The 23,430-nt window shown below is 45.0% G+C and overlaps 1 protein-coding gene across 3 annotated transcripts in view; it reads left to right on the forward strand.

The window, feature by feature from the left end:
* The first annotated feature begins 1,141 nt into the window (after positions 1-1,141).
* The window catches only part of CACNA1E (calcium voltage-gated channel subunit alpha1 E), a 335,424-nt gene continuing 313,135 nt past the window's right edge, over positions 1,142-23,430 (forward strand). For all 3 annotated transcript variants that reach the window (XM_023203509.2, XM_023203510.2, XM_023203511.2), the window contains exon 1: positions 1,142-1,827. In XM_023203509.2, coding sequence (XP_023059277.2) covers positions 1,562-1,827 — 266 coding nt within the window. In that variant the 5' untranslated portion in view covers positions 1,142-1,561. The remainder of the gene's footprint in view (positions 1,828-23,430) is intronic.

Genomic DNA, 23,430 nt, shown 5'->3' on the forward strand with positions numbered 1-23,430 from the left:
TGGCAGTGTTCGTGGAGCATGGGAGGTGCGGAGGAGAGGCGACGCTGCCATGGCGCTAGGCGCGCAAAGGCCCCGACTCCTCACTAGGGCGGTGGCGGGCCTGTGGCAACGCGCCAGGCACCGAACAGGGCACAGCACTGGGGACACCTCTCTGCAGGGACCCAAGGCGCGCGTGCGTGTGCGCCTCACGCCAGGCCCTGGCTCTCTTGCGGAGACTCCGCCGCGTCGCCTGCTGCGCCTGCCTCTCTCTTCTCAGCATTACTTGGGGGAAAGGGGACTCTTCACTGGACCTTTGCAGAGGTGGCCGCTACCCTTTGGCCACATAAATCAAGAAGGCAAGCCAGCCTCACCTCCCAGGAACCTCCAGCCTTCCGGCTGCGTCCCCGCCCCTCCCGCCTTACCAGCTCCTCCCCCGCTTCTCCCGGCGCTCGCGCGCGCCTCGCTGCGCCTCTGCGCTCCGCTGGCTCTCCCCTGCCTCGCCTCCCCCCTCTCCTTCCGCATCTTCTCCAGTGCTCCGCCGAGAGCGCTGCCTGGGTGGAAGAGGAAGACCGAGCCGTTAGTGAGGAAGTTCGGTCTGTGGACAAGTGTGGTGCCAGGCCGCCGCGAGGCTCGGCTGCAACCTGTTCCTCGCCCGCCGGTGCTCGCCGCCCGCCCGCTCGCGCTCCCGCCCTCTCGGCGGCGCAGCCGCGGATCGCTGTTGCATGCTGATCCGGGGAGGCGGCGGTGGCGAGCGCTCCGGGCGGATGCTGGCACTCAGGCTTCGCTGCTCTCTGGATGCTGCTCAACTTCTAGCCCAAGCGCAGGAGCTTTGAAGTCATTTGTCCCTCTTCGCTTGGATCGACTTCTTATTTTGAGATTTTGGGCATTGCGGTTTACGCAGGAACCTCAGTATTGCTCTCCCCACCTCCCTTCCTCTTTCTCCAACCTTTGGATGCGTCTCTGCTGGCAGATATAAAGACCCAAGTCTTCGCGGTGGAATTTCTTAGATGGACTCGCGGGGACTGGCGTTATAAAGCATGTCACCGTAACCCCGTCCTCGTCTTTGTTTATTTTTTTTTTTAAAGTTATTTTGTTTTCAATTTCCCCTCCTTCCCATCCCTTCCCCCAACCAATAAATCACCAAACTGTTACCTAGCGGGCCGGTGCCTGCCTCTCTCCCTGAACTAGGTGGTGCGTCTGCCAGAAGAGGAGCTATGTTTGAAGAGCAGCCTACTCCACCCCTCTCCTCTCTGGTCCCTGAACACCACCACACACTGGCATTTTGAAAAAAATATTTTCCTCCAGGAACTGAGCACCCCCAAGCCCTACCCCCGTTTTTTTTTTTTTTTTTTTTCTTCTTGAGGAATGGAGCTTCGCAGAGGTTGCGTTTAGATTCAACAGTTCACAGCGGCGGGCTGCTGCTGCCGCCTCTCCGAAGAGCTCGCGGAGCTCCCCAGAGGCGGTGGTCCCGGTGCCTGTCTGGATGCGGCTCTGAGTCTCCGTGTGTCTTTCTGCTTGTTGCTGTGTGCGGGTGTTCGGCCGCGATCACCTTTGTGTGTCTTCTGTCTGTTTAAACTTCAGGATGGCTCGCTTCGGGGAGGCGGTGGTCGCCAGGCCGGGGTCCGGCGATGGAGACTCGGACCAGAGCAGGAACCGGCAAGGAACCCCCGTGCTGGCCTCGGGGCAGGCGGCCGCCTACAAGCAGACGAAAGCGCAGAGGGCGCGGACTATGGCTTTGTACAACCCCATTCCCGTCCGGCAGAACTGTTTCACCGTCAACAGATCCCTGTTCATCTTCGGAGAAGATAACATTGTCAGGAAATATGCCAAGAAGCTCATCGATTGGCCATATCCTTTCTTACCCACCATAACTCCCTCTCCCCCTTTGCATTTCTTCGGGTGAAGGGGGGTACCTAGCATGGAATGTATACCCCCACCCCCTTCCTGGTGCCAATTTGCCCCTTTGCTGAAGCGCACTCTTCGGTGCATCTAAGGGGCAAGCTTGGTGCTGTGGAGACCGGTTTGGGCACTAGTGTTTTTCAAGGTAAGACTTTGGGTCTTTTATTTTTCCTATGTGGAAATCTCTAGTGTCCCTGGGTGCGTCCCTTTCTGGGCTGGGCTTTGTCTGATTCCCAGCCTCCTCCCCACCCCTACTCCCTTCACATGCCGCCCTCTACATAGATTGGGTTGCCCCAATGCTTCCTTTCATAATCAATTCTCATTTTCCTTTCTTTAAGCCAGCCACTCTGCCCATATCCCCACCAGCCAGGAGACGCTGCACTGTCTTCCTGTATGGAAATCAAGGCTCCATGAGGGAATTTATCAGTTTGGAACCTCCCAGGGCCAAAACCTTGTATACAGATAGACAGATGAATAAATAAAACAGGCTTTTGGCTGGGGACTCAGCTAACTCTGGGGACTTAAGTTTAAGTTCCACTGAAAGTGGCATGAATGAGTGTCTGTCAGGGGACGTGATCTCTGTTGCCACAGCTCAAACAGCTCAAACTTGGAGTTCTCCTCTCAGCCAAGGAAGAACAGTGCATCAGGCCCGTCCTTTCCTTGGTCCTTGGTTGGGTACTCTTGCTTCTTAGTGCTTGACCCAGCTGGTTGCTCTCCCAGTATCCAGGATCCAGGTGGATCTCCTGGGCCTGAATTCATCCGCTGAGGCCAGAAGTGTGCATGCAGTCTCTCTCTCCCTAGCTCCAAAGGAACTGCTCTCCCCAAAGCTCTGGTAGGGGCCATCTCTGATGGTGGTGGTGTCAGAGTGAACAGACATGGAAGGAGCTTCTTTGCAGGTTTAATCAAGTGCACCAAATGCAGGCTGCTGATTAGGCAGCTGGCTGCCTTATTCTTCACTAAGGATTGGACGCCTGGCAAGGCCATTAGGAATTGGGGGTGATGAGGTAGTGAAGGGGATTAGTGGGAGGCAAGCTAGTGGTCTGGTGTTAAATATGGGGATGGGGTTGGAGACATGGGACTTTGGGAGGGAGATTTGGGAGGGCTGCACCTGCAAAGAAGGCCCCCTTTTTTCTCCCCTATTCTCCCTCTTTCCCACCCCCACCATCCAGGTGTGCAGCAGTGAGGCAGCTGGAGCTGACTTGGGTCTCTAGTATTAGCCAGACACGCGGCTCACTTCCCACAGGACCTGGGCATCTCCCTACTCCCCCAACCCCAGCCTCTGGCCTTCCCCTCCTTCTTCTCTAGTTCCCTGCCTCAGCAGCTCCGTGATTGGCTGGCACGTGGTGCTTCTAGGCAGCACCCCTCATTAGAAACGAAGGAACATCTCTAAGCAGATATTCTTCCTGCTGCTGTTCGCATCCTCCCACAGCCACCCCTGGCTGGGCTTCTCCCTCTCTCCTCTTCTCTGCACCCCTCTCCCCTGTTCCACTCCCACAGAGTGATCCTGGGCCATCCATTGCCTGAGTTAAACGTATCTAGCTAGGGAGAAGGTTTCGGGCGGGGGAGGGGTCGGGTCCCTGCAGTCACGCCTGCCGGTGCGCTGCACAAAGCGGACAGATCTCATTGTGTTGTGTGCTGCGGCTGCAAATATTCCTCTAGGCAGTCTACGGATTTCCCAGCTGGGCCCTCCTTTCTCACTTGGCTTCTACAGTTCTCTAAATCTTCCTATCCACCAGGTGCTGCTTTGCTGTGCCCCTCTCTTAGGGACGTGTTTACTCAGACAGGCGCCCTCCCGTTTCTTTGCGGTAGACAAAGCCGCCCAACCACCCCGCGGGTGGCAAAGTGTGCCAGCAGCCATCGTTGGCACCTCGGACAGCGCCGCTGAAACTCCCGGTGGCCCGGGGCTCCCCAGTTACCGGGGTTCAGCACCTCGGGGTACTTCCGGCCGGGCCCAGGCTTAGGGCTGAGAAACCAGGAACGTTTCCTACACCACGCGGTCATCTTTTTTCACGTTTTCTCTTCCGCTGCAAAGACACCGCCTTTCCACCAGGCGTTGCGAGCGCGCAAGGTGGGGCTGTGAGTTTTACGCCTCCCTTTCCTTGTCTTTGGCCAGAATGGACCAAAGAGAGTCAAACAGGAGACTCTCGAGGGAGTTGATTTCGGCATCATGCTCAGTGCCTTGGCCCCAAGCCCTGTCCCAATGGTCTCTTATGTCTGCATAGTTGGCAATTTCACAGTGGTTCTACAGCATGTAGGCTGTGGTAACAGTGTTCAGAGAACATCTGCTAAGGTGTTTAGTGGAGCCCTGTTGGAAAACGTAAAATACACCATGTACAATGTAGTTGACTAATATATTCCTTCTGGTGGTGACCATGTGGAAACATTGGGCTTCCTGGGGAAACGCACCTAAATTCCTAGTCTCACCTTCCTTTCCTTTCTAAACATCCAACTTCCCAAATAATCTTGCTTTGTCTTACTGGGAGTCAGTCTGGGTAGTGGTTGCCCATAAAGTTTTGGAGCTAGGCTGCCTGGGTTCAAATCCTAGTTCCTTCACCAGCTCTGTGACCTTGAAAAGTTACTTCATTACTCTGAGACTCAGTCTTCTTATCTGTTAAATGAGGATAGTAATAATACTGGGAGAATTAAATGAGTTACTCTATATAATGTGCCTAAAGCATTATCTATTTATCCAGTAAACACTAGTTGTTATTATTAATGGTGTCTTTCGGAAATTTCAGCATGCTTGAAGTGGGGAGGGGTCTTAGTTCAGGTGAAGTCTTCTAGATTCTTGCCTCTTAGAGCAAGGAGCTGCATCCACATCACCTGGGAACTTGCTAAAAATTCAGAATCCTCCACTTCAATCCTGCTGAATCAGAATCTACATTGTAATAAGATCCCTATGTGATTAATATGCTCATTAAAGTTTAGGAAGTACTTCTTTGCTCTTTGTAAGTGCCAGATTTTTAAAAAATTTTTTTAAGAAGGGAAGGTTGTTCAGTTGTTCAGAAAGCGTGTCAAGACCTGCTTTCATATTGACATATGCACATTTAGCATGCTTGAGGATTTTGTTTGTATTACAACACCTTTTGAGATTTACATTTTTATTGCCTGCAGAAAGTCACTGTAGGACAAGGGGGATAATGTACACTTCTATGTGCCACATTAGTGGTCTCATCATGCTGTGCATTACTGGTCTTTAATCATGTTTGTCTAAAAAGATTGGTTAAATAAAAGGAGTGGTTTAATTTATGCATCTAGGATCACCCTGACTTGGAGGGGGAGGGTAACCGTATCCAGTTATTAATAGGGGAGGTCTAGTTCTTATGGGAAGAAATGCTCAAGATAACCCAGATTTGGCATGAAAGATGGTGGCAAGTCAACAGCCTACTCTGAATGTGTTTCATTTTTCTTGGAAGCTACATCTGCATAGGGAGATAATTTTATTTTCTTATGGCACTTTCCTCTGCAGTGGATACCATACTCTTTTTAAAAATGCTAATGTGGTTTAAAATGTGATGTTACATTCTATATGATTCCTCCTTTTCTTTTTTGCTCATCTAATAGATCTTCTCTGGCTGTGGGCTGTTCTGGGTGCCCTTCCATGTTCACTGTGCTTCACGCTTACCAGCTCTCACTCTTTCATGCCCAGGGCCAGTTACCTTGTGGGCATACAGCACCTCTCATGTGGTTTGTAGAATGCCCCTCACTTGTTTGAACTTTTCCAGGTCACGGGTATGAAGGGAAGACGTAATGTGTCTGGCTTGGAAACTCTATGCCAGAGTTGGGCAATAGGATATGCCCCCCACACCTCCATCACCTTGGTTGTCTCAGCAGGGGAGCACATGTTTTGTGTGGAAATGAATATGGCTTACAGTAGGAAGGTCAAATATGTTTGCAGCCCTGAGATATTGAAGCTCATCACAGTGAACCTGTGGACATTAATCCATGATTTCTTATTGTAGAGAATTTCATTGTATCCCCAAAGCACTCTGGCTATGGATCAGAGGTTGTATGCTGTATCTTTATTTTGGAGGATTTTGGTGAGGATTACCAAAAGTTTTAGTTCGTTTTTTTTTTTTTTTTGAGATGGAGTTTCTCTCTGTCGCCCAGGCTGGAGTGCAGTGGTGCCATCTCGGCTCACTGCAAGCTCCGCCTCCTGGGTTTACTTTCGACATTCTCCTGCCTCAGCCTCCTGAGTAGCTGGGACTACAGGTGCCCACCACCACGCCCAGCTATTTTTTTGGTATTTTTAGTAGAGTCGGGGTTTCACCGTGTTAACCAGGATGGTCTCGAGTTTTAGCTCTTAAATTTCCCATTTTGGTATCTTCTTTTCTTCTGCTTTTGTTGTCTATAAATATACAGCACATTGCAGGATAGTAGACTAAGGTCCTGGTAAGAATTTCAAGTTTGATGTAACTGTAGTGAATCATGAGGCAAGATGCCTTGATTAGGGAAGACGATGGCAGCTAACAAGGATGAAATCTGTAATTATATCCTATGATCAGATAATGCAGAAAGGCTTCATATCTTCTGTGTACCTGTGCACAGATGCAGATGTTGAAACAGATAGTGACTGCAGCTGCTACTGGAGCTGTAGGAGAAAGGTCTTCATTTTCTGAGCATCCCAGGACAATCTCTGAATTGCCTGTTGGCTTTGCTTTTGATATGAAGTGTGGGTAATGTTTCATCTGGAAACCAGGCCATGACTTGTTGTGGGGACCATTTGTAATTGGGATGCAGCCTGGAAAATGAGTTGGAGTGAAGGAGTTTGACAGAAATGAAATGACTTAGGATAGAGACAAAAATATCCTCAATGTGATAGTTTTGTCTGTTGGTTTGCATGTCATTATTTCTCCACTTCCCTCCACTTGCTGTTTCTGCAATAGGCGCAATGCATGCTATGAATTAAAGGAGGAAGAGGAAAGTAACGAGAACAGGCCTACTTTTTCTTCTTCTGAAACATCGAGACTCTGAAACTATTAGCTCCATCCAAAATTACTTATCTCTTTATAGGATTGCTGTACAAAATGTAGGTGTTTTTCCCCCTCAAACTCTGCTGCTTTCCCCCTTCTTTACAGGAACATCTGGTTTCTTTCAATCTTCTTATTCTTAGTGAAAATAAAACTGAGTGAAGCTTTGCTAAGCTCTCAGAACTCTTGCAAACCTTTAACTACGTATGTTTGATGAGCAGGTCAACCGCCTCCCTTACGTCATGCACAGGGCTGCCTGGAAAGCTACAGCTCACCAGACACCAAAGCCCAGATGTGCAATCCAGTCCATCAGTGGTGACTCTGCTGATCTTATTTTGCTTATCACTGACCACAAAGACATAAAAGAGGAAACCTGAATGCAAGTCTAATTAATATCCTTTTATTCAAGGAAAGAGAGAGAGAGAGACCAGGTCTTTACTTTCTCTTTCTGCCCATCTTTTCATCTTTCTATATTTCTGCCTCTCTCATTTTTAGGTTCAGCCTTTGTGAATAATTCATTATATGTGTGGGTTTTTCCTAGGATTTTCAGAAAAGGAAGGTTATTTGTCTTCCTCTTGGATAAGATTATTAAGGTCTCTCACAGAGGGCCAACTTCAGAAATCTACTTTTTCTCTAAGACCTTTGTTTTCTGCAGTGGGACTGTCACACAACAGAAAGGAAGCTGGGGAGAGATCTTGTAACCTGCTTTTTCTTGTCATTTTTATGATGACTGCCTCCTACCCAGTCCTGTTACATTTGAGTGTCCCCAAAATATGCAACTACTAGCCTTTTCTACTCAGAGGCCATGATTAAGTGGAAGGTACGTGTCGCTCTGAATCCTCTCATCATCTTGGGTTTTCATACTGATAAATGCTAAACGACTAAGCCAAGGAACAATCCTCTGTAACCATTTCTTTTCAAATTCCAGTGTGAATTTTTGTAGGAATTACAGGGAGCAGGGGTAGTTATGGGGACCAGGCGTGGAAATTAGTGTCTAATATTCTACCACCACTACCACCACCACGACGTGGCTTCTAAAGCAGTCCCTTCCAAAGAGGGATAGAAACATGTTAGTTTTCCCAGGCCTTCTAAACATGCACAGAGAGGACGCCTGTGTGGGTTCACCCATCAGTCATGTTTCCAGCATCAATGTTAATTAAGGACAGAAGGTACAGCACAAAGTTTTTAGACTCCCCCAACCTCGTGGTTTCTTAGTGTTAAGCTTATTGCAGGGAGATGTTTATGGTGTATCTTTGCTCACTGAGCACCCCAAATATGTTTCCTTATAAACCTTGATGAGCCCCAGTGTCCTCATCTCTGGAAAGCAGGGAGCAGCTAGAAGATGTGTTCTTATAAGGTGAAGATGGGCCAGATTAAGGGGAACAGCAGTGAATGACTTTAAAATGTGTCAGTTATCCAAGACATCCTCCCTGCCGCCTCCCAGAGCAGTGGGTACTTCTTAGGAGCTTCCTTTATTGTATTTTGAGTTCCAAATTTGTAGGACTAAATAGTTCCACCCTTAATCCTCTTACTTATTAAAAAAAAAAAAAAAGAAAAAAAAGGAGCCTCAAATAGACCCATTTGTAAAGCAGTAGTTAATCCCAGAAGCAGGTGGGTGGGGCTTGGGAATGATATGCCCAGCCAGGCTTCAGCCACGCTCCAGCCACGTGAGGCTTCAGAGAGAGGCCCTGCCTGGCACCTGTGCCAAGTGTGGTTTTTTTTGCCTGTGGGTGGTTAATTTGAATCACTGTTGCAACTCTGCATAATCTTGAGGCTATATATTTTTGTGTGTGTGCTGCATTTGGTCTTTTGCTGCATTTTTGCTGCATTTGGGCTGCATCGGTTCTCTTCATCTCGGGAGAATTTAGAAAGCTTCTTTCAGATATATGCCTGAGCTTTCCAAAGACTTGTGTCATTAAAGGGGAATGTCATCTTTCTTCCCTTTGTGGGAGGGATAAAAATGATGTAGCTGGACAGTGAGTAGCAGGCTAGAGGGGAAAGGAAGAAATAAATACTCTGGTGTAGATCATGGATGGAGCCTTGATAATGCTCAGTCTATGGCATCATTGCTGAGATGCAGGACATTGTGCGTGGCCTTCTGGATCCAGAGCAGAGGGTCTGGAAACCAGCAGTAGGAGGAAAACTAATTCTCTCAAGTCTTTCTCAGCCTTCGGCTTAGCTGTAGGTTGGAAGTTTTTCAAACTTTCTGTGCCTCTTTCTCGATTTCCACACCATTGTCTCATGGTACTGGTCAGAGCCAAAAAGCATGAAATGGATTTTCAACAGTCACTCACTAACGTCTTGGCAATCTCCAGCTGTGTTCTCCTGGGAACTGTTTTGCTGCTTTTCTGTCAGCTACCATTCCTTTCAGCAGGTGATTTCCATCAACATCAAGGCTAATTCCTAATTTAGTTCCTTTGTGTTGAAGTCAGACCTAGGCGGTCTGCCTGTTTCATCTATACTGCTGACTGTCAACCTGTGTCTCAGAATCACCTGAAGGACTTGTTAAAATACAGATTACTACCCCCTACTTCCAGAGTTTCTGGTTCAGTAGGTCTGAAGTAGGGCTGGAGAATTTTCATTGGTTGCAAGTTCCCAGGTGATATTGATGCTGCTGGTCTTGGACATCATGCTTTGAGAACCATTGCTGTACGTGATTTTGTTATCTGCCTGGCAATGCCTTTCTAAGAGGCCAGTATTACAAATTGCTGATGCATTTCCTCATCCCGAATTTCTCTCATTTACCAGCTAAAGCCCTGCTGCTAACAAAAGCTTATGCTTTGGGTTTGGGTAGTGAGGAGGCTTTAAGATTTCTCTAACAAAATGCTGATGACCTTGTGAGCAGGGACATATTAGGCAAAATATATGCCATTATCATCTTTGAGTTAGTTTATGTTGTTCTTTCAGGACTTATCACTGAGAGCAGGCTCTTCTGAGAAGGGACATGCCCCCATTTAATTCCAGCACCTAGCACATGCTGGCATATGGTGAGCATTCTGTAAACTTTTGTTGGATGATTTATATCCAAATTGGCTACTATTGAGTTAACAAGCATCAACAAAGTGCCTTGGGTTGCCCTGACCAGGACCTGTAAGACCAGGTGTGGCCCTAGGGAGGGGACAGGAGGTTGCCAGGAGGTGATGTGAGGGCAGTGGATGGCTGGGAGGGGGGTGAAGGGTCATCACATGGGAATTGGGAGGCTATAAAATACAAGATTTAGCTACTTCATAATTTTCCTCAGGATTCTTTCAGTTTCTGTATTGCTTATTGCGGGCTTTCTCACTGTAAAAAACAAAAAACAAAAAACAAAAAACAGGGTATTTGTTATCTGGCATTTGTTACATGGAACCCTTTATTAATTGGTATATAGTATAATGACAATTGAGATTGTAATGGTGACCCCCTAGGTATCACAGAATGTTGGAGTGCTTTCTGAATATTGCCAATGAAGCATTCATTGCATTATATCCAACACAGTTCCAATGGTGTGTGTACTTCATTGTATTTTGAGCTTTGTGTGATTTATAATTCATATTGATTATATAAGTAGCTCATTATCACTTTTTTTTTTGTTAAATTAACCAAAGTGTTCTTCTCCAGCTATACCAGATGACAGAGGAATTGGTATGTTGTTCTAGAAATCAGCCCTTTTAGTTCTAGAAATATTATAGGACCTGGAGGTGAATCATGGTGCAATTGTCATGTATCAGGTGATAGTAAGAACAGAGTCATTATTTCAAAAATGGACTAATAGCTCAGCAGGCCTTAGATTTACTGGGGAAGTTCCCCAGCTGGTAAGCTGGTATTACATCTAACTGGGTTTATTTGTTTCTGTAGGCTAACATTGAAAATGAACCACCAAGATTTCTAAGAGAGCTTTCATAAGCATCTCAGCAAGAGGTTGTCAGATGATACCTTCCCCAACTTGACTCTGAGTTATCCAACTTTTGTGCCTTGGGCTTATTTTCCTGCTCTTTTTTACTCCCACTTCCCTCCTCCTTGAAGGTCAAGAGATGTTGAGCTCTAAAATGATTCCGTTGTAGGGTGATGGTCTTTAGGTTCTTAAGGGTCAGTGTGAAACTCTGTGGAACTTTAGAGTATGACCTGAATAAGTATCTGAGTAGTGACCTGAGTAAGTGTCTAGATGGCATCTAGATGACTCTTTTTGGAGTGTTGGGACCATTAAGTCCCATCGTCTCTAGTACGGTGTTTATTCATTTGCTTTCTATATTGGGATCACAAATCCTACTGACATCTGGTTGATGCTATAGACCTGTCTCTCCTGAAAAATACACATACAATTTTGCATTCAATTTTAGAGGTCTATGAATCACAATTTAAAAACATCTATCCTGTTAAAAAAATTCCCATGATTTGGGATGTTAGGATGCTGGGCTATCAGGAGTAGTGATTCTCAACCAAATATCGAAGGCTTTATAAGCAAGTATGACAGGAACTTTATATAAAGGAGCTAGAAAGATATGGTTGCACTGGGCTGTCAGCCAGGCTGCTGTGAAAGAACACAAACATTCTAACCAAAGGGCATGAATTCAATACAGAAACTCTTTCTACATCACTGTGAAAGATGACTGTCAAGCTGGAATACTTCCAGTGACAGGGTGCTCTTCTGTTATTAAAAAAGTTAAGATATAGGAAGTGGAAATATTCCTCCTTATAGCTTCCATCTGTTCTTTCCCCTCCTGTTTTCTGTTTTGTAAAGCAGTGTAGACTCAATCTACTTCCTTTCACTTGATGATCCTGTAACATTGAACAGCACTGTTGGTGGACTTTTGGTGATGATAGACATGGCTCTTGGCACATGTGGCCCTTAAGGACTTGATATGTGGCTAATGTGACTGAGAACTAAATTTTAAATTTTACTGACTTAATTTTAGTTAAGTTAAATTTAAATAGCCACATATGGCTAGTGGCTACTGTACAGGATGGCACAGGCAGAGGGGATACATGATGAGTCAAAAAGCTTAAGCTTCCCTTTGGTTCTGTCATTCGTTAGCTTTGTAACTGGGCAGAGTCTTCTTGGCTTGGTGTGCAGTGCTTCTCAGGAGCCACCCTGCACATTGCCCCAGCTTTCCTTGACCACCGTAATCACTGTCTCTCCAGCTGCTTCGGTGGCTCTTCCAGGCCTCCATGCCTTTGCACTTGCTGCTCTTCCACCTGGAATGAGTCTGGCTTTAAGATTATACTCAGAGGTCACTTCCTCTGTGAAGCTTTCCTTGATTTCTCTTGGCCGATAAGACCAGCTTCCTTCTTTGGGCTTTCATAGGGCGCCTTATTTATTACTTTGTTGTAACACATACTACATAATTTTAGTATTTGTTTAAAATCCCTGCAAGGGTGGGGGACATTATCTAATTACCAGATAATAAGGCAGTGCTTATTAACATCAGCATTTAACACATTAGTTTGAATTAAAATACTTTTTAAAGTTTTTTTTTTTTTTTTTAAAGAAGTGGCATTCTGTTTCTGACTTGAGGTAGTCAGCTAAAATCTCTGGATCTTTTAATATGAATTGATGATGGAGTTAGTTTTCTCTTACTCTGTTCTCATTCAGTTTAATTTTTGAATCTAGATTCAGGACTCTGTTTATATCAAGTGCATTTTATCTCCTTGCTTTTGCTCCAACGATTTATCCTGTAGAGATCCTTTTCAACTGAGAACAAGGAACGAAGATTCATTGAGCATCTACCAAATTTCAGGCTCTACTTCACACAAGTGTATTATCCACATTTTAAATATGGGGAAGCTGAGGCTAAAGAAGATTAAATCACTTGCCCAAGGTCACCACCAGTGAGCTTGTACCAAGTGGTCCGAATCCAAAGTTGAAGTGATTTCTACACCACACTGTCTATGGACTGTGCTGTTTCATGGGTGAGCTCCCCACCCTGAGTGCTACGTCATCTGCAGATTTATAAGCGAATACTTAATGTTTTCATTTGAGTAATTGATAAAAATATATTTAGAATCAGGGACCTCCTTTCTGCTTATCATCAGTGTATCAGTCAGTGTGCGTTGACTGTTCAGCTTTTCTCAAGTATTCTGAACTGTGCTTTAGCCTACTGACATTTCTGTATTTTGTCTGTAAAAATATTGTGTGCTGTATTCTTGTCACATGCTTTACTGAAATCAGTACACACTTTCATGACTGCTTCATGTCTATTTGAAGCAGGATGTAGCATCTTGGTTTCTCCAAAGTCCACCTTAGGTATCATTTTCAGAGACTCAGACAATATTTTATTTCTTTCTTAGACAATAGGAGTGTTGTGTCCTAGATCTCAGGAGTTGAAAGGATATTAGATGTCATCTAGTCCAATGCCAGTTGATGAAAGCTTCACTTTAGAGTTCAGGATTTGCCAGTCTCTGCATGGAAACATTAGCATATTAGGGTGTCGTTATTAAAAACATGACCTCTGGATTCAAATCTCAGTATCACCTCTGCCACTTCATAGCTGTGTGCCTCAGGCAACCTGCTTACCCTTGCGGTGTCTTGGACTTTTCAAATGTAAAATAGAGATAGCAATTTGCTTCTGGGGTGTATCATAGGATTTTTGTGAAGGTCAGAGGAGATAATACACGCAAAGTGCTTAGAACCATGTTTGGCAAATAGTAAGCTGTGAATAAATCTTGGTTATTAGTATATGGTTAATTTCAGATACATAAACATTAAACTTCTGCAGCTCTGTTTTCTCTTTCCAACAATGCTGTCCTACTTCCTCTTGGCTGTTACAAGTTTCTAATCTGAGTGCTGCCAGATAATGTTTACGTGACCTTGCATTGGTCTCATTACCTCCCTGAGCCTCAGTGTCTTCAGATGTGAGGTGGAGGTCACTTTCCCTGCTTTGCCTACCTTATAAGACTGTTGCGAGGTTAGCATTGGCTAATGTGTATGAAAGCCCTTTGCAAACATATTAGGTATTAGTATTAGTGTTAATGTTGATAGAGTTTATAAATATATAACACTTATTGAACATTTACTATGTGCCAGATTACTGTGCTAAGTGCTGCCCATGAATTATTGCATTGATTCTTCACGACGATCCTACAGAGATTGGCATTATTGTTTTCTGTCTTTCATAGTTAGAAGGATTAAGATGTGGAGAGGTTAATTCATTTCCCTGGGATCGCCCAGTAAGAGCTAGAGGCCTGGATCAGAGCTGGTGCTCTTAATCACTGAAGCTAAATAGTCTTTCCACAAGCCTTTTTTTCTTCCTTGTCAAAGTTATTGGGTTTACATTTTTAAAAACAAAATGTAAAATATCTACATCAAAACCTGTTTCCTTTATATGTTTCTAATGCTGATTTTATACCAATATTGTACCTAAGGACACATTTGTATTTACAACCAGAAAAAATATCTTCAGGAGTAATAATGATGCAGAATTTTCCCAGCAAGCTTTTGATAAAAACAGATAGGATATTTAAAATGATCTATAACCTTAAACAAACTCACTTGGTTTTGTCTTTGTTTGAACAAAAATGAACAAAAATGATAGCAAAAAATTTCAGATGGCTTGATGGATGGCATGTAGAAGGATCCCCTTTAGATCCTTGGTATCTGGGCAGATTTTCCTCCTGGCGGTTGCCAGCTTCCTGGCTAAATACTTCCTGTCTGCTTAGGTTTCTTGGGTATTTAGGGCCTCTATGTTTGTTATATCAGATAAGAGAGAAAAGATTGGAATTCATGAACTGTGGAGGAAGCTTCTGAAAGGGTTAGGGTGCTGTGGGGGAAAGGGAAAACCTCCATTGCTTGGGACTCTTGGAAATTTCCCTAATGAGCTTGGTGAAGGTCCTCTGCTACGGTTATTAGGGGAATTTTACCTGTGGAAAATGTTTACTGGTGTGGACAAGAATGGAGAATTAGGATGCACCACTTGGCTTCTGGAAACCAGACAGAACACTCAAAAGAAATTAAGGAGTGGGCCTAAAAAGTTAAAGGAACTGCCTCTCCTTTCTGCTAACTTTGGATTGTTTTTGCATGGAAATTTGTATTTGTGAAATAACTGAGCCATATGGATGCACAAGGATGCATGTGTTCTTCTAGTCTGTTGATATGAGGAGCAGTTGAAGGGTGTGGGCTTGTCTGGAGGTGGGGTGAGTAGGTGGATGTGGTAACATGAGGAGGGAGCAGGTCTGGGGAATATGGGCCTATGTCAATCCGAGGATCTGGGCATTTTGGCAAGAGCACTCTCCCTTCTCATAGAGAGGTATTTATTTATTTTTGAGATCACCATCTGCCCCACCACCTCCCCCCACCTGAAGTTCTATGGATAAGGATGTTACATCTCTGGGTAACCTCTTTCCCTGGCGATGATTAAAGAGTAACAAATGCCCACTCAGAAAGACTGTACAGGCTCAGAAAGACTGAGCTCATTTCTGTCACAAACATCAGTAGACAGGCTCAGGAGAGCAAAGCAAAGGAATAGATTCTAGGAAATTAGAACTTCTAATAGCTTTCTATACTTCCACTGTGAAAAAGGCTGGGTGCAGAACACCCTGCATAATCATATGCCTTCCTATTTCTCTTTTTCTCTTACCTTCGTGTCTTTTTAATCATATAATTTTGCCACCATTCTATAGGGAAACCCCCCTCCAGGCCTGGAGAGCTTTCTGTTCCTCTATATGCATCCTTGAGAATGGATGAAGGAAACTAACCTTTAATGAATGCCTATTGTATGCCAGGCACTCTACAGTGTACTCTAGAGGAGTATATCATTTCATCCAACCCCGTGTGAAATGGATATTGTTCTCATTTTATAGATGATTAGCCTAAGGTAACAGATAGATGTGGTCTGACTGGTGCCACTGGCTGCTCTCTTTCAATTGTTTCATTCTGCCTTGGGTTAGACCAGAAGACCAGCAGCTACTCTTCCCTAACAGAGTATCTTTTTAGGATGACACTGTGAACTACTTGCATGTATCTGCAGCATCATTGGGTATGAGGCTAACTCATGAAGGAGTGAAGGATCAGTAGATGGGAGAAGAGCAACGATCTCTTTCCCATCATTGTGGTCATCATGAAATGGACCTGAGACATCCTGCCCTGAGTCACTGGAATGCCAGCTTGAGTCAGAACCTGAGATCTTTGCTATTTTGTCTTTTCCCCCACAAAACTCCACTACCACAGTTCCTTTATCACTCTGCGGAGCGCGTTTGGTTTGGAAATGCCAGTTCCCCTTTCACTATTAGCATGGAAAGTCCATTTTCTTTTTTCCAGTTCTCAAAGAAGTCTACCCTCAGTGCTTTCTGTTCTGGGGTACCCACAGTATGAGTCATAGTGTGGAGGTGGCAGCTTTCATGACCTTCTCTTGAAATTTTACATAATGAATGCAGCTTTTTAAGGAAATGAGGGTTGGGGTATAGAGAAACTGCAGAAAGACTCTTATATCCTGATACAGAACATAGAAAAGGCTTATAGTAGGTTTGTGGAAAGGCTGCCCTTTTCCACAATGGTTCACCCCCAGGCCACCATTGTGAGGATTCTAGCTTTTCATTAACTCTATTGGAGAAGCTGCTAGCCAATCCAACTGGTCATGGAGTTCCTATGCTTGACAATTTAGAAGTATTTCCATGGACTCTAGACCCTTTCAAGATGTCCCTGGCTGTGTCAGGATTTCCATTTTGAATGTTATTGTGGGATCTCCTCATTAGTAATTTCACCAAAAATGGCTTCTGTCATTGTAATCATGTATGCTCTTTCTTTCTCCTCCATTTCCCTTCCCATCATGTTCCTCATTAGCATCATAGAATACTAGAATATTAGATTTATAGAGAATAAAGTGAAACTTGAATCAAACTCACACTTATCTATAAGAAAACTGAAGGCCACAGAGGTTAAATGACTTGCCACAAGTCTCTCAATAAGTGGCAGAGCAGAGACTAGAACCCAGGGCCCCGACCAAGTGCCAGCATCCTTTTGTCATGTTTTCTCTTCTTTCCTCTGTACCCTTTCTGTGCTCAATCATCTTCCCTCTAGTTCCTTCTTTCTCTTCTGGGGCTTCCTCATCCTTAGCAAGTATATGTTTTTGGTGTTTGGGGCATAGGAGGCTGGATATAAGGATCATGACTAATAAGAAAGGGCTTAAGTAAGAAAAAATAGGAATGGACAAGAGAAAGATATTCATAGAGGTGAAGCCAACCAGCAAAGATCCAGTGAGAATCAGATACAGTGACTCAGAAAAATGGTTAATGTTCTTCTTTCCCAAATATGTTGCTGGAGAACTTTGTGAAATGATAATATAAAACCCAGTAGGCAGTGGACTTCTACCTAGTGTAAAACCAAGAGCAGACCTCGGCAGATGGGAGAATAGATGGATGCTTAGGCAAGCACTTATCTCAGAATGGTTGCTGGGCTCTTCAGTAGCCCTAAAAAAGGCAGGCTATCCAGTCTCTGCCTTGAGAGGTAGCTCTTTGAGAACAATTGAGTGCTCCTGGGAAGGAGGAAGCAGCTCAAATAAAAAGATCCTTAGATCTCTTTCTTTTAGAATTCTCAGTTGGAGCTAAGAGACCAGGGAATTTTGTTTGATTATTCTGATTATTCTGTGTATAATAGTTTTCCAAGATTTTCAGGGCATAGGGCTGAGAGTCCAGAGAGATTTCTAGCCCTGGTTCTGGAAAAATCTCACTCCTTTCCTGGTCTCAGTATCTACATCTGTGAAATGAGTGTGTTGGAATAGTTACTAAGACTCTAAGGTGCCTTTCAGTTCCCACAGTAGTGCCTCTGGGATTCTATTTTCCATCATTGTTCTCTCAGCTGATTGGAGGACACCATTAACTTTCTTGGTCTCCAGCATTCAAAGCCTGGCTGCACATTAGAATCAGCCTGGGAACTTCTAGAAATGCTGATACCTAGACTGCAACCAAGACAAATTAAATCCAAATTTCTGGAGATAGGACACCTGTATTTTTAATTTTGAAAAGCTTTCCAGGTGATTCTACTGTCCAGCCATGGCTGAGATCCACTGATCTTCTAGACTGAGAGGAGCCAATTACCTGACTTCCTTCTGTTTCTTTTGAGTGTACTTTGATCATGTCTTGGCTGCGCCCTCTCAGTTTTCTTGCAGGCTATGGTGAAATAGCAGGAGCCCCCTGGGTATCTTGAAATTTAGCCTGAGAGAATGGGGTGATTAATTCTTATGTTTCACTGCACTGACAAAGCCATTCACCTGTGGCTGCTTCCCACACATCTCCAGCTGCATAGGTAACAGCCTTCTGTAACGAGGGGGATGGACCAGACATCGTGAACGCAGATCTAGCTGAGGAGGCCATTTGAGGCTGAAGGACAGAGTGAGGCTCACCAAGGAGGCCCTTGAGCAAGTGACTAAAAGTTGTTGACCTTGCTTCCTACCTGGTTGATTCACCCTTATGCATATGAAGGTTGATCCAGCGTGACTACCATCAAATACAGGAGTCACCTCCTTAACGTCCTTGACACTCCCCTGGGGATGTGGAACCCACAACAAGTGCTGTGCTGAAACTGGCTTGTCCCAGCTCTTGAGCGTCCTCTGTGCATGTCTCTTCCAGACTCCATGTTCAGTGATGTCAAGATGGTAGCTTGAAATTGGCCATGGAGAGAGTATTTATGCCCCAGAAATTTGCAGATGTTACACATGGGGGCTTTCCCCCCGATGTTAAGTATCTATTAGCACAATACTTAGTTTTCTACTTAAGAAGTAGTCCGTTCACTTGTGGAACAGTGGAAGTTCTTCTCTTTATTGCTCCAGATCTGTCTTCGGATGGGTACTCTGCATGTTGGATCTTAGTCTTTGCCTCCAGAATAACTTAAAAAACATCTGAGTCCCTTATTGCAAGCTAGCCCTTCAGATATTTGAAAGCAGCTGTATGTATTTCTCAAGTCTTCCCTTTCCAAGCTGAGTATCCCTAGTTCCTTCAACATTATCTCACGTGGTTTGCAGGCTCAGTAGGTGTCTTTGAATGCCAGGGCTCAGTTGCAGAGTTTTCAGAGGAAAACAAACATTCTCCCACAGGTGATCTATGGACTCTCACAAAAGGCTTTTCATTTTTCTTATGCTGTCTCAGTTCCATGATGCTGGTGTTGATATGAAGTGGGGTGTAGTCTTGGGTGGGGTTGCTGATTGCACCTCATAGTCATCTTCCCTGAAATGCACGTTGCTGCCAGAACTCTTGATGGGCTCCAATTCATCAGAGTGTCATCAAAACACAAATTCTCGTTTCTGAAACAGGTAATTTTCCCACTGCTGTTTTGTTTTCTTCCAGAGGCTTTTAATGCTCCCCTTTTCTTTTTTCCCTTTTCTGTAGCATTCAATCATTTGTCTGCTGTTCACCAAAACTGTGTGTTGAATGACAGCGTTTTGAGTCCAAGATCCAGTCACACACAAAACAAATGAATTTGTTAAGACTTATCCAGCTGTCTGTAACTACAAGGGGCATGGCAGTGGGAGGAGGGAGGGAGCCAGTACTGTCTTATTTTCTCAGAACCAGCACTCCCCATCCTTTGGGAATCAGGGCCCAGATGAGTCTGGAACTGACCTGAATGTTGGTTCACCAAAGTAGCAATCATGTGTGCTTCCTTTCAGTCATTTTATCCAGACGGCAGGGTCCTGGGAGTCAGATGGGAGCTATTTGGTCTAAAGTAATGAGAATTTGGACTTGGCTTCACAGCCAGCATTAAATGGGTAATGCTTAGGATCTTTTGTTTTGAGTAACTGAGTCCATTGACCTCCATGAGAGAGCAGCAGGATTGTATTGGCAAACAAAAGGCCTTTTGAGGAGTTCTCTGCCTCTTTGTTATGTTCTCAATATTGCTTTATTTGTCTTTCATTCATTAGGTTTTAAGTCTTTAGGAGTAGGTGTGATGGCATTTCCATCTTCTTGACAGCAGGAAGGGGGAAGAGAGAGAGAGAGAGAGGGATTAAGAAGGAGAGGTGTGTGTGTCTGTTCAGGACTGCCTGTCAGATGGTGAATTTGAACAGAGGCAGCTGTTGTCATGGCGATGGCAGGTTGCATCCCACCACCATGGAAACCAAAGTTAAAAAACTGATGTTAAGGCTGGAAGTCACATGATGCGTTTTTGTTTTGTTTTGTTTTAAAAAAAGAAAAGGGGTTTGGTTTTTTAGTCTTTTTTTTTTCTTTTGTTTTTAAGATGAGGTTGGGTGGTGAGAAAAATTACACTAAGGAAAGCAATGAGATGATGACACGGGACAGTATGGAGTAGGCAGAGCCTTCTTCCATGTTTTTCTGCTTGTTGACAGTGCATGTCTCCTGCCATGGTTAGAGAGGGGAGGGGAGGGATATGCAGGGTGGACTTCCAGGTTTGCAGCCAGGGTTGTGTACTGCTAACTGTCACATGGAGAAACACAGGGGTTTAGCCCTCTTGCCCTTTGGAGGTGAAGTGTAGTTCACTTTCTGTTGATCAGCCCAGAACAGACACAGGAAACCTAAAAGTATGGACTACCCAAATAGGAAGGTAGTCCATATATTGATAAATGTGGAAGGTTAACATTTATTTTCAGAGATTTGAAAAGTTCATCTATAGCTCCTCAGAATCTCCAGGAATAGTTCTGTCTGTTTATTCCCTTTTCTGGGCTGGTCTCTTTTGGGCTGCCATGTCCTGCCAGGGCAGCCATAGGAGTGAGTGCAAAGAAGTCCAGAAGGAGCCCTGGGCTAAGACTCCTTGCACCATAGCTTATCTCTTAACCTGGGCCCTCTCACCTGAGCAGGGTGCGGCAGCTTGCTGAGAGGCATTAGAAAGCCCTCTTGGCTCTCCATCTTTTTACCTCATACTCACTTCTACTTTATGCCATCATCTGGAGAAAATGTGAAACATCCCTCCAGGAAGGGAACTGGCCTGGCCAGGGCTGTTTTTGTTTGTTTGTTTGTTTTTGTTTTTGTTTTTTGAGACACAGTCTCGCTCTGTCCCCCAGGCTGGAGTACAGTGATATGATCCCAGCTCACTGCAACCTCCATCTCCTGGGTTCAAGCCATTCTCCTGCCTCAGCTTCCCAAGTAGCTGGGATTACAGGTGCACGCCACGATGCCCGGATAATTTTTGTATTAATTGTAGAGACAGGGTTTCACCATGTTGGCCAGGCTGGTCTTGAACTCTTAACCTCAAGTGATTCGCTTGCCTTGGCCTCCCAAAGTGCTGGGATTGCAGACGTGAGCCACTGCACCTGGCCAGGCCAGGCCTGTTTGAACAGGGCTGGTTTGACTTTTCTTTTTGTGTAGACAAGTTAGGAAGCAGAGATTTCTGTAAGAATGTCTGCTTCTAGGAAGGTGAGGAAGACCATGAGGGATGCAGACATACTGTTGAAGTGATGGTCATAACTATTGCTATGTCTGGGTTTTAGGCACAAGGTCTTGTGTCTTCGGCATTACTCGGCCCTCCAGGACAGATGTATCTTTCTCAGACGGCTCAGACGAGGGTCATATGATCTCACCAGCATGATCTCACTGCATTTCCATCAGGGTCTATGGGAACTGGAGCCAGACTTCTGTGATGGTTCAACCCCTCCTGTTCTTAGCCCTGGCCTTGGGTGTGATTAATATCCTTCTAATCACTGGGAGAGATTGCATCAGAGTCATCAGCTTCATAAATCCTCCTCTGAGGACTGGTGTTTGGATGCACTTTCCATATTCTCTGGAGGTTCTGGGCCAAGTGTCTTTGCTCTTTTCCCGGAGGCCCATTACCATAATTTTCTTTTAAATCCTTTATTGGGGTTGGTCTTCTCCATGTCAGCCCATGGCTACAGCCAGCCAGCCCACTCCTGAGGGCTGGAGACTGTGACCACCAACAGATGCTTTCCCCAAAGTATCGAGCCACAGTAGATGCTGAAACATTGAGTTAGTAGGATACTGAAAGTAACTGTATTTGTGCAACACCTTACAGTTTTCAGAGGGAGTTCAGATTCCGGTATCATTTTAGGCTTTGGTCCTTTCGTATTTCTTGTTTCGTTCTGTGGGAATGGATGGTCATAACCCTCCATTGACTCTTGAGTACTGTGTTGGGGCAGCTTTTGCAGTTGGAGGCCTGGCTCTGGTTCCCATTACCAAGCTACATTTTCTCCATTGCATTCCAGGTCTTGAAGAAGATTCTGAAGTTACACAGAAGGCTTTGATAGCTGTATTTCATTCCTGTTCATATGTAAAATGTCTATTTGGTGTGATGCTTTTAGGGAATCACAGACTAGTCAAGGCTCTTTCTCAGTTACTGTCTTTGAGTCAAAGTCCACTTATTAGGATGAAATTTATGTGCACATGAGGAAGAGGTGGAAAGACATACACAAAGGCGTCCATGCCATCCTCTGAGGCTGTTACATCTCTTGGATTTAGACATCCAAAAACATGAGATTGAAGGGAGAAAAGGAAACAGGTCTTCCTGTAGGGAGATTATTGTGGGCCTGGGGCGAGGGGTGGAAATGGGTAAAGGAGGCTGAGGGATGCCTCCCCTCAGACTGTGGACTCTTCTATACCCCCCAGGAGTTTCCAGGAAGTGCCTGAGTGCCCACTGACTGCTCCCCACAAAAGCATATTCTGCATTAGGCTGGAGTTGGGAGGGCACACAGCATTCTATCTGCCTGCCTGTCCCTGGTGGCCCCTTACCCCTCAGAGCATGGCCTTCTTAGTGTTGGGATGTCATAGGCTCTGGGAGGAGACAGCTGAGTACAGAGGTCTTCAGGATGAGCCCCCTGGTGGTGATAGAGATGTGTGTTCGCCTGGGGACGCCCAATATTTACTGCCTGAGGCCTAAGTCCTTTCAAGGCATGTACCTGAAGATCTGTACCTGAGAGGTGGTGATGGGGAGGCTCTTCAGGCCTAGGCAGAGGAAGAGCTCAGCTCCAGGCCAGGCCCCCAGGGCTCTGGTAACAGCAGAACCGGCATCACTACCCTTGCCCCAGCTTTCTGTGCTTCAAGAAGGAAATGAACAAATGGCAGGTGTGCAGGCTGCGTTGTGCTGCTCAAATTAGCCATGTTGCTAAGGAAACAAGTCAACCGTTTGAAGGAAGGAGCATTGGGTAAAGGAGATAAATCAATAAGCGAACCTATTTTTATCATTTCCCTAATGATTGTCTTGAAACTGCTAGACTAGAAAGAGAGTTGGAGCGACACAGGTCCTCATTAATGGGCTCAGAGGGAGCGAGGAGTGAAGGGGTGTTTGAGGAGATTGCCAGTAAACTTTATGAAATGAGGGCCCTAGCGAGCAGTGAGCCGGTACAGGAGGGAATGCAGGAGGGGAGGTGTCTTTTGCAGGTTTCAAAGCGCTTTCATGGTCATTTCCTCATTTTGGCCAGGTCTCTTTATTCTCTTGCATTTAATCCTCTGCGAAGTCTTTCTCTGATTTCTCTGGCCATCGTATTCCTCCTCACTCTCGGGTTGGGATGGGTTTTTGTGTTGATTTGTTTTTTTCAGGATACGTGTAGCTTTAATTGATTTTATAGTTATAAATGAACACATGCTCATTTGAACACTCAGAAAATGGTTAGAGGAGTAAAGAAGAAAGTGAAAATAACCCTACTACTGAGAGAAGACTCATCACCCTTCCAGTAAGACAGAATTTGTTCTCCTTCTCTCCCTTCTCTCTCTCTTT

This window comes from Piliocolobus tephrosceles, chromosome 1 (genome assembly GCF_002776525.5).
Source record: "Piliocolobus tephrosceles isolate RC106 chromosome 1, ASM277652v3, whole genome shotgun sequence".
Lineage (NCBI taxonomy): Eukaryota > Metazoa > Chordata > Mammalia > Primates > Cercopithecidae > Piliocolobus > Piliocolobus tephrosceles.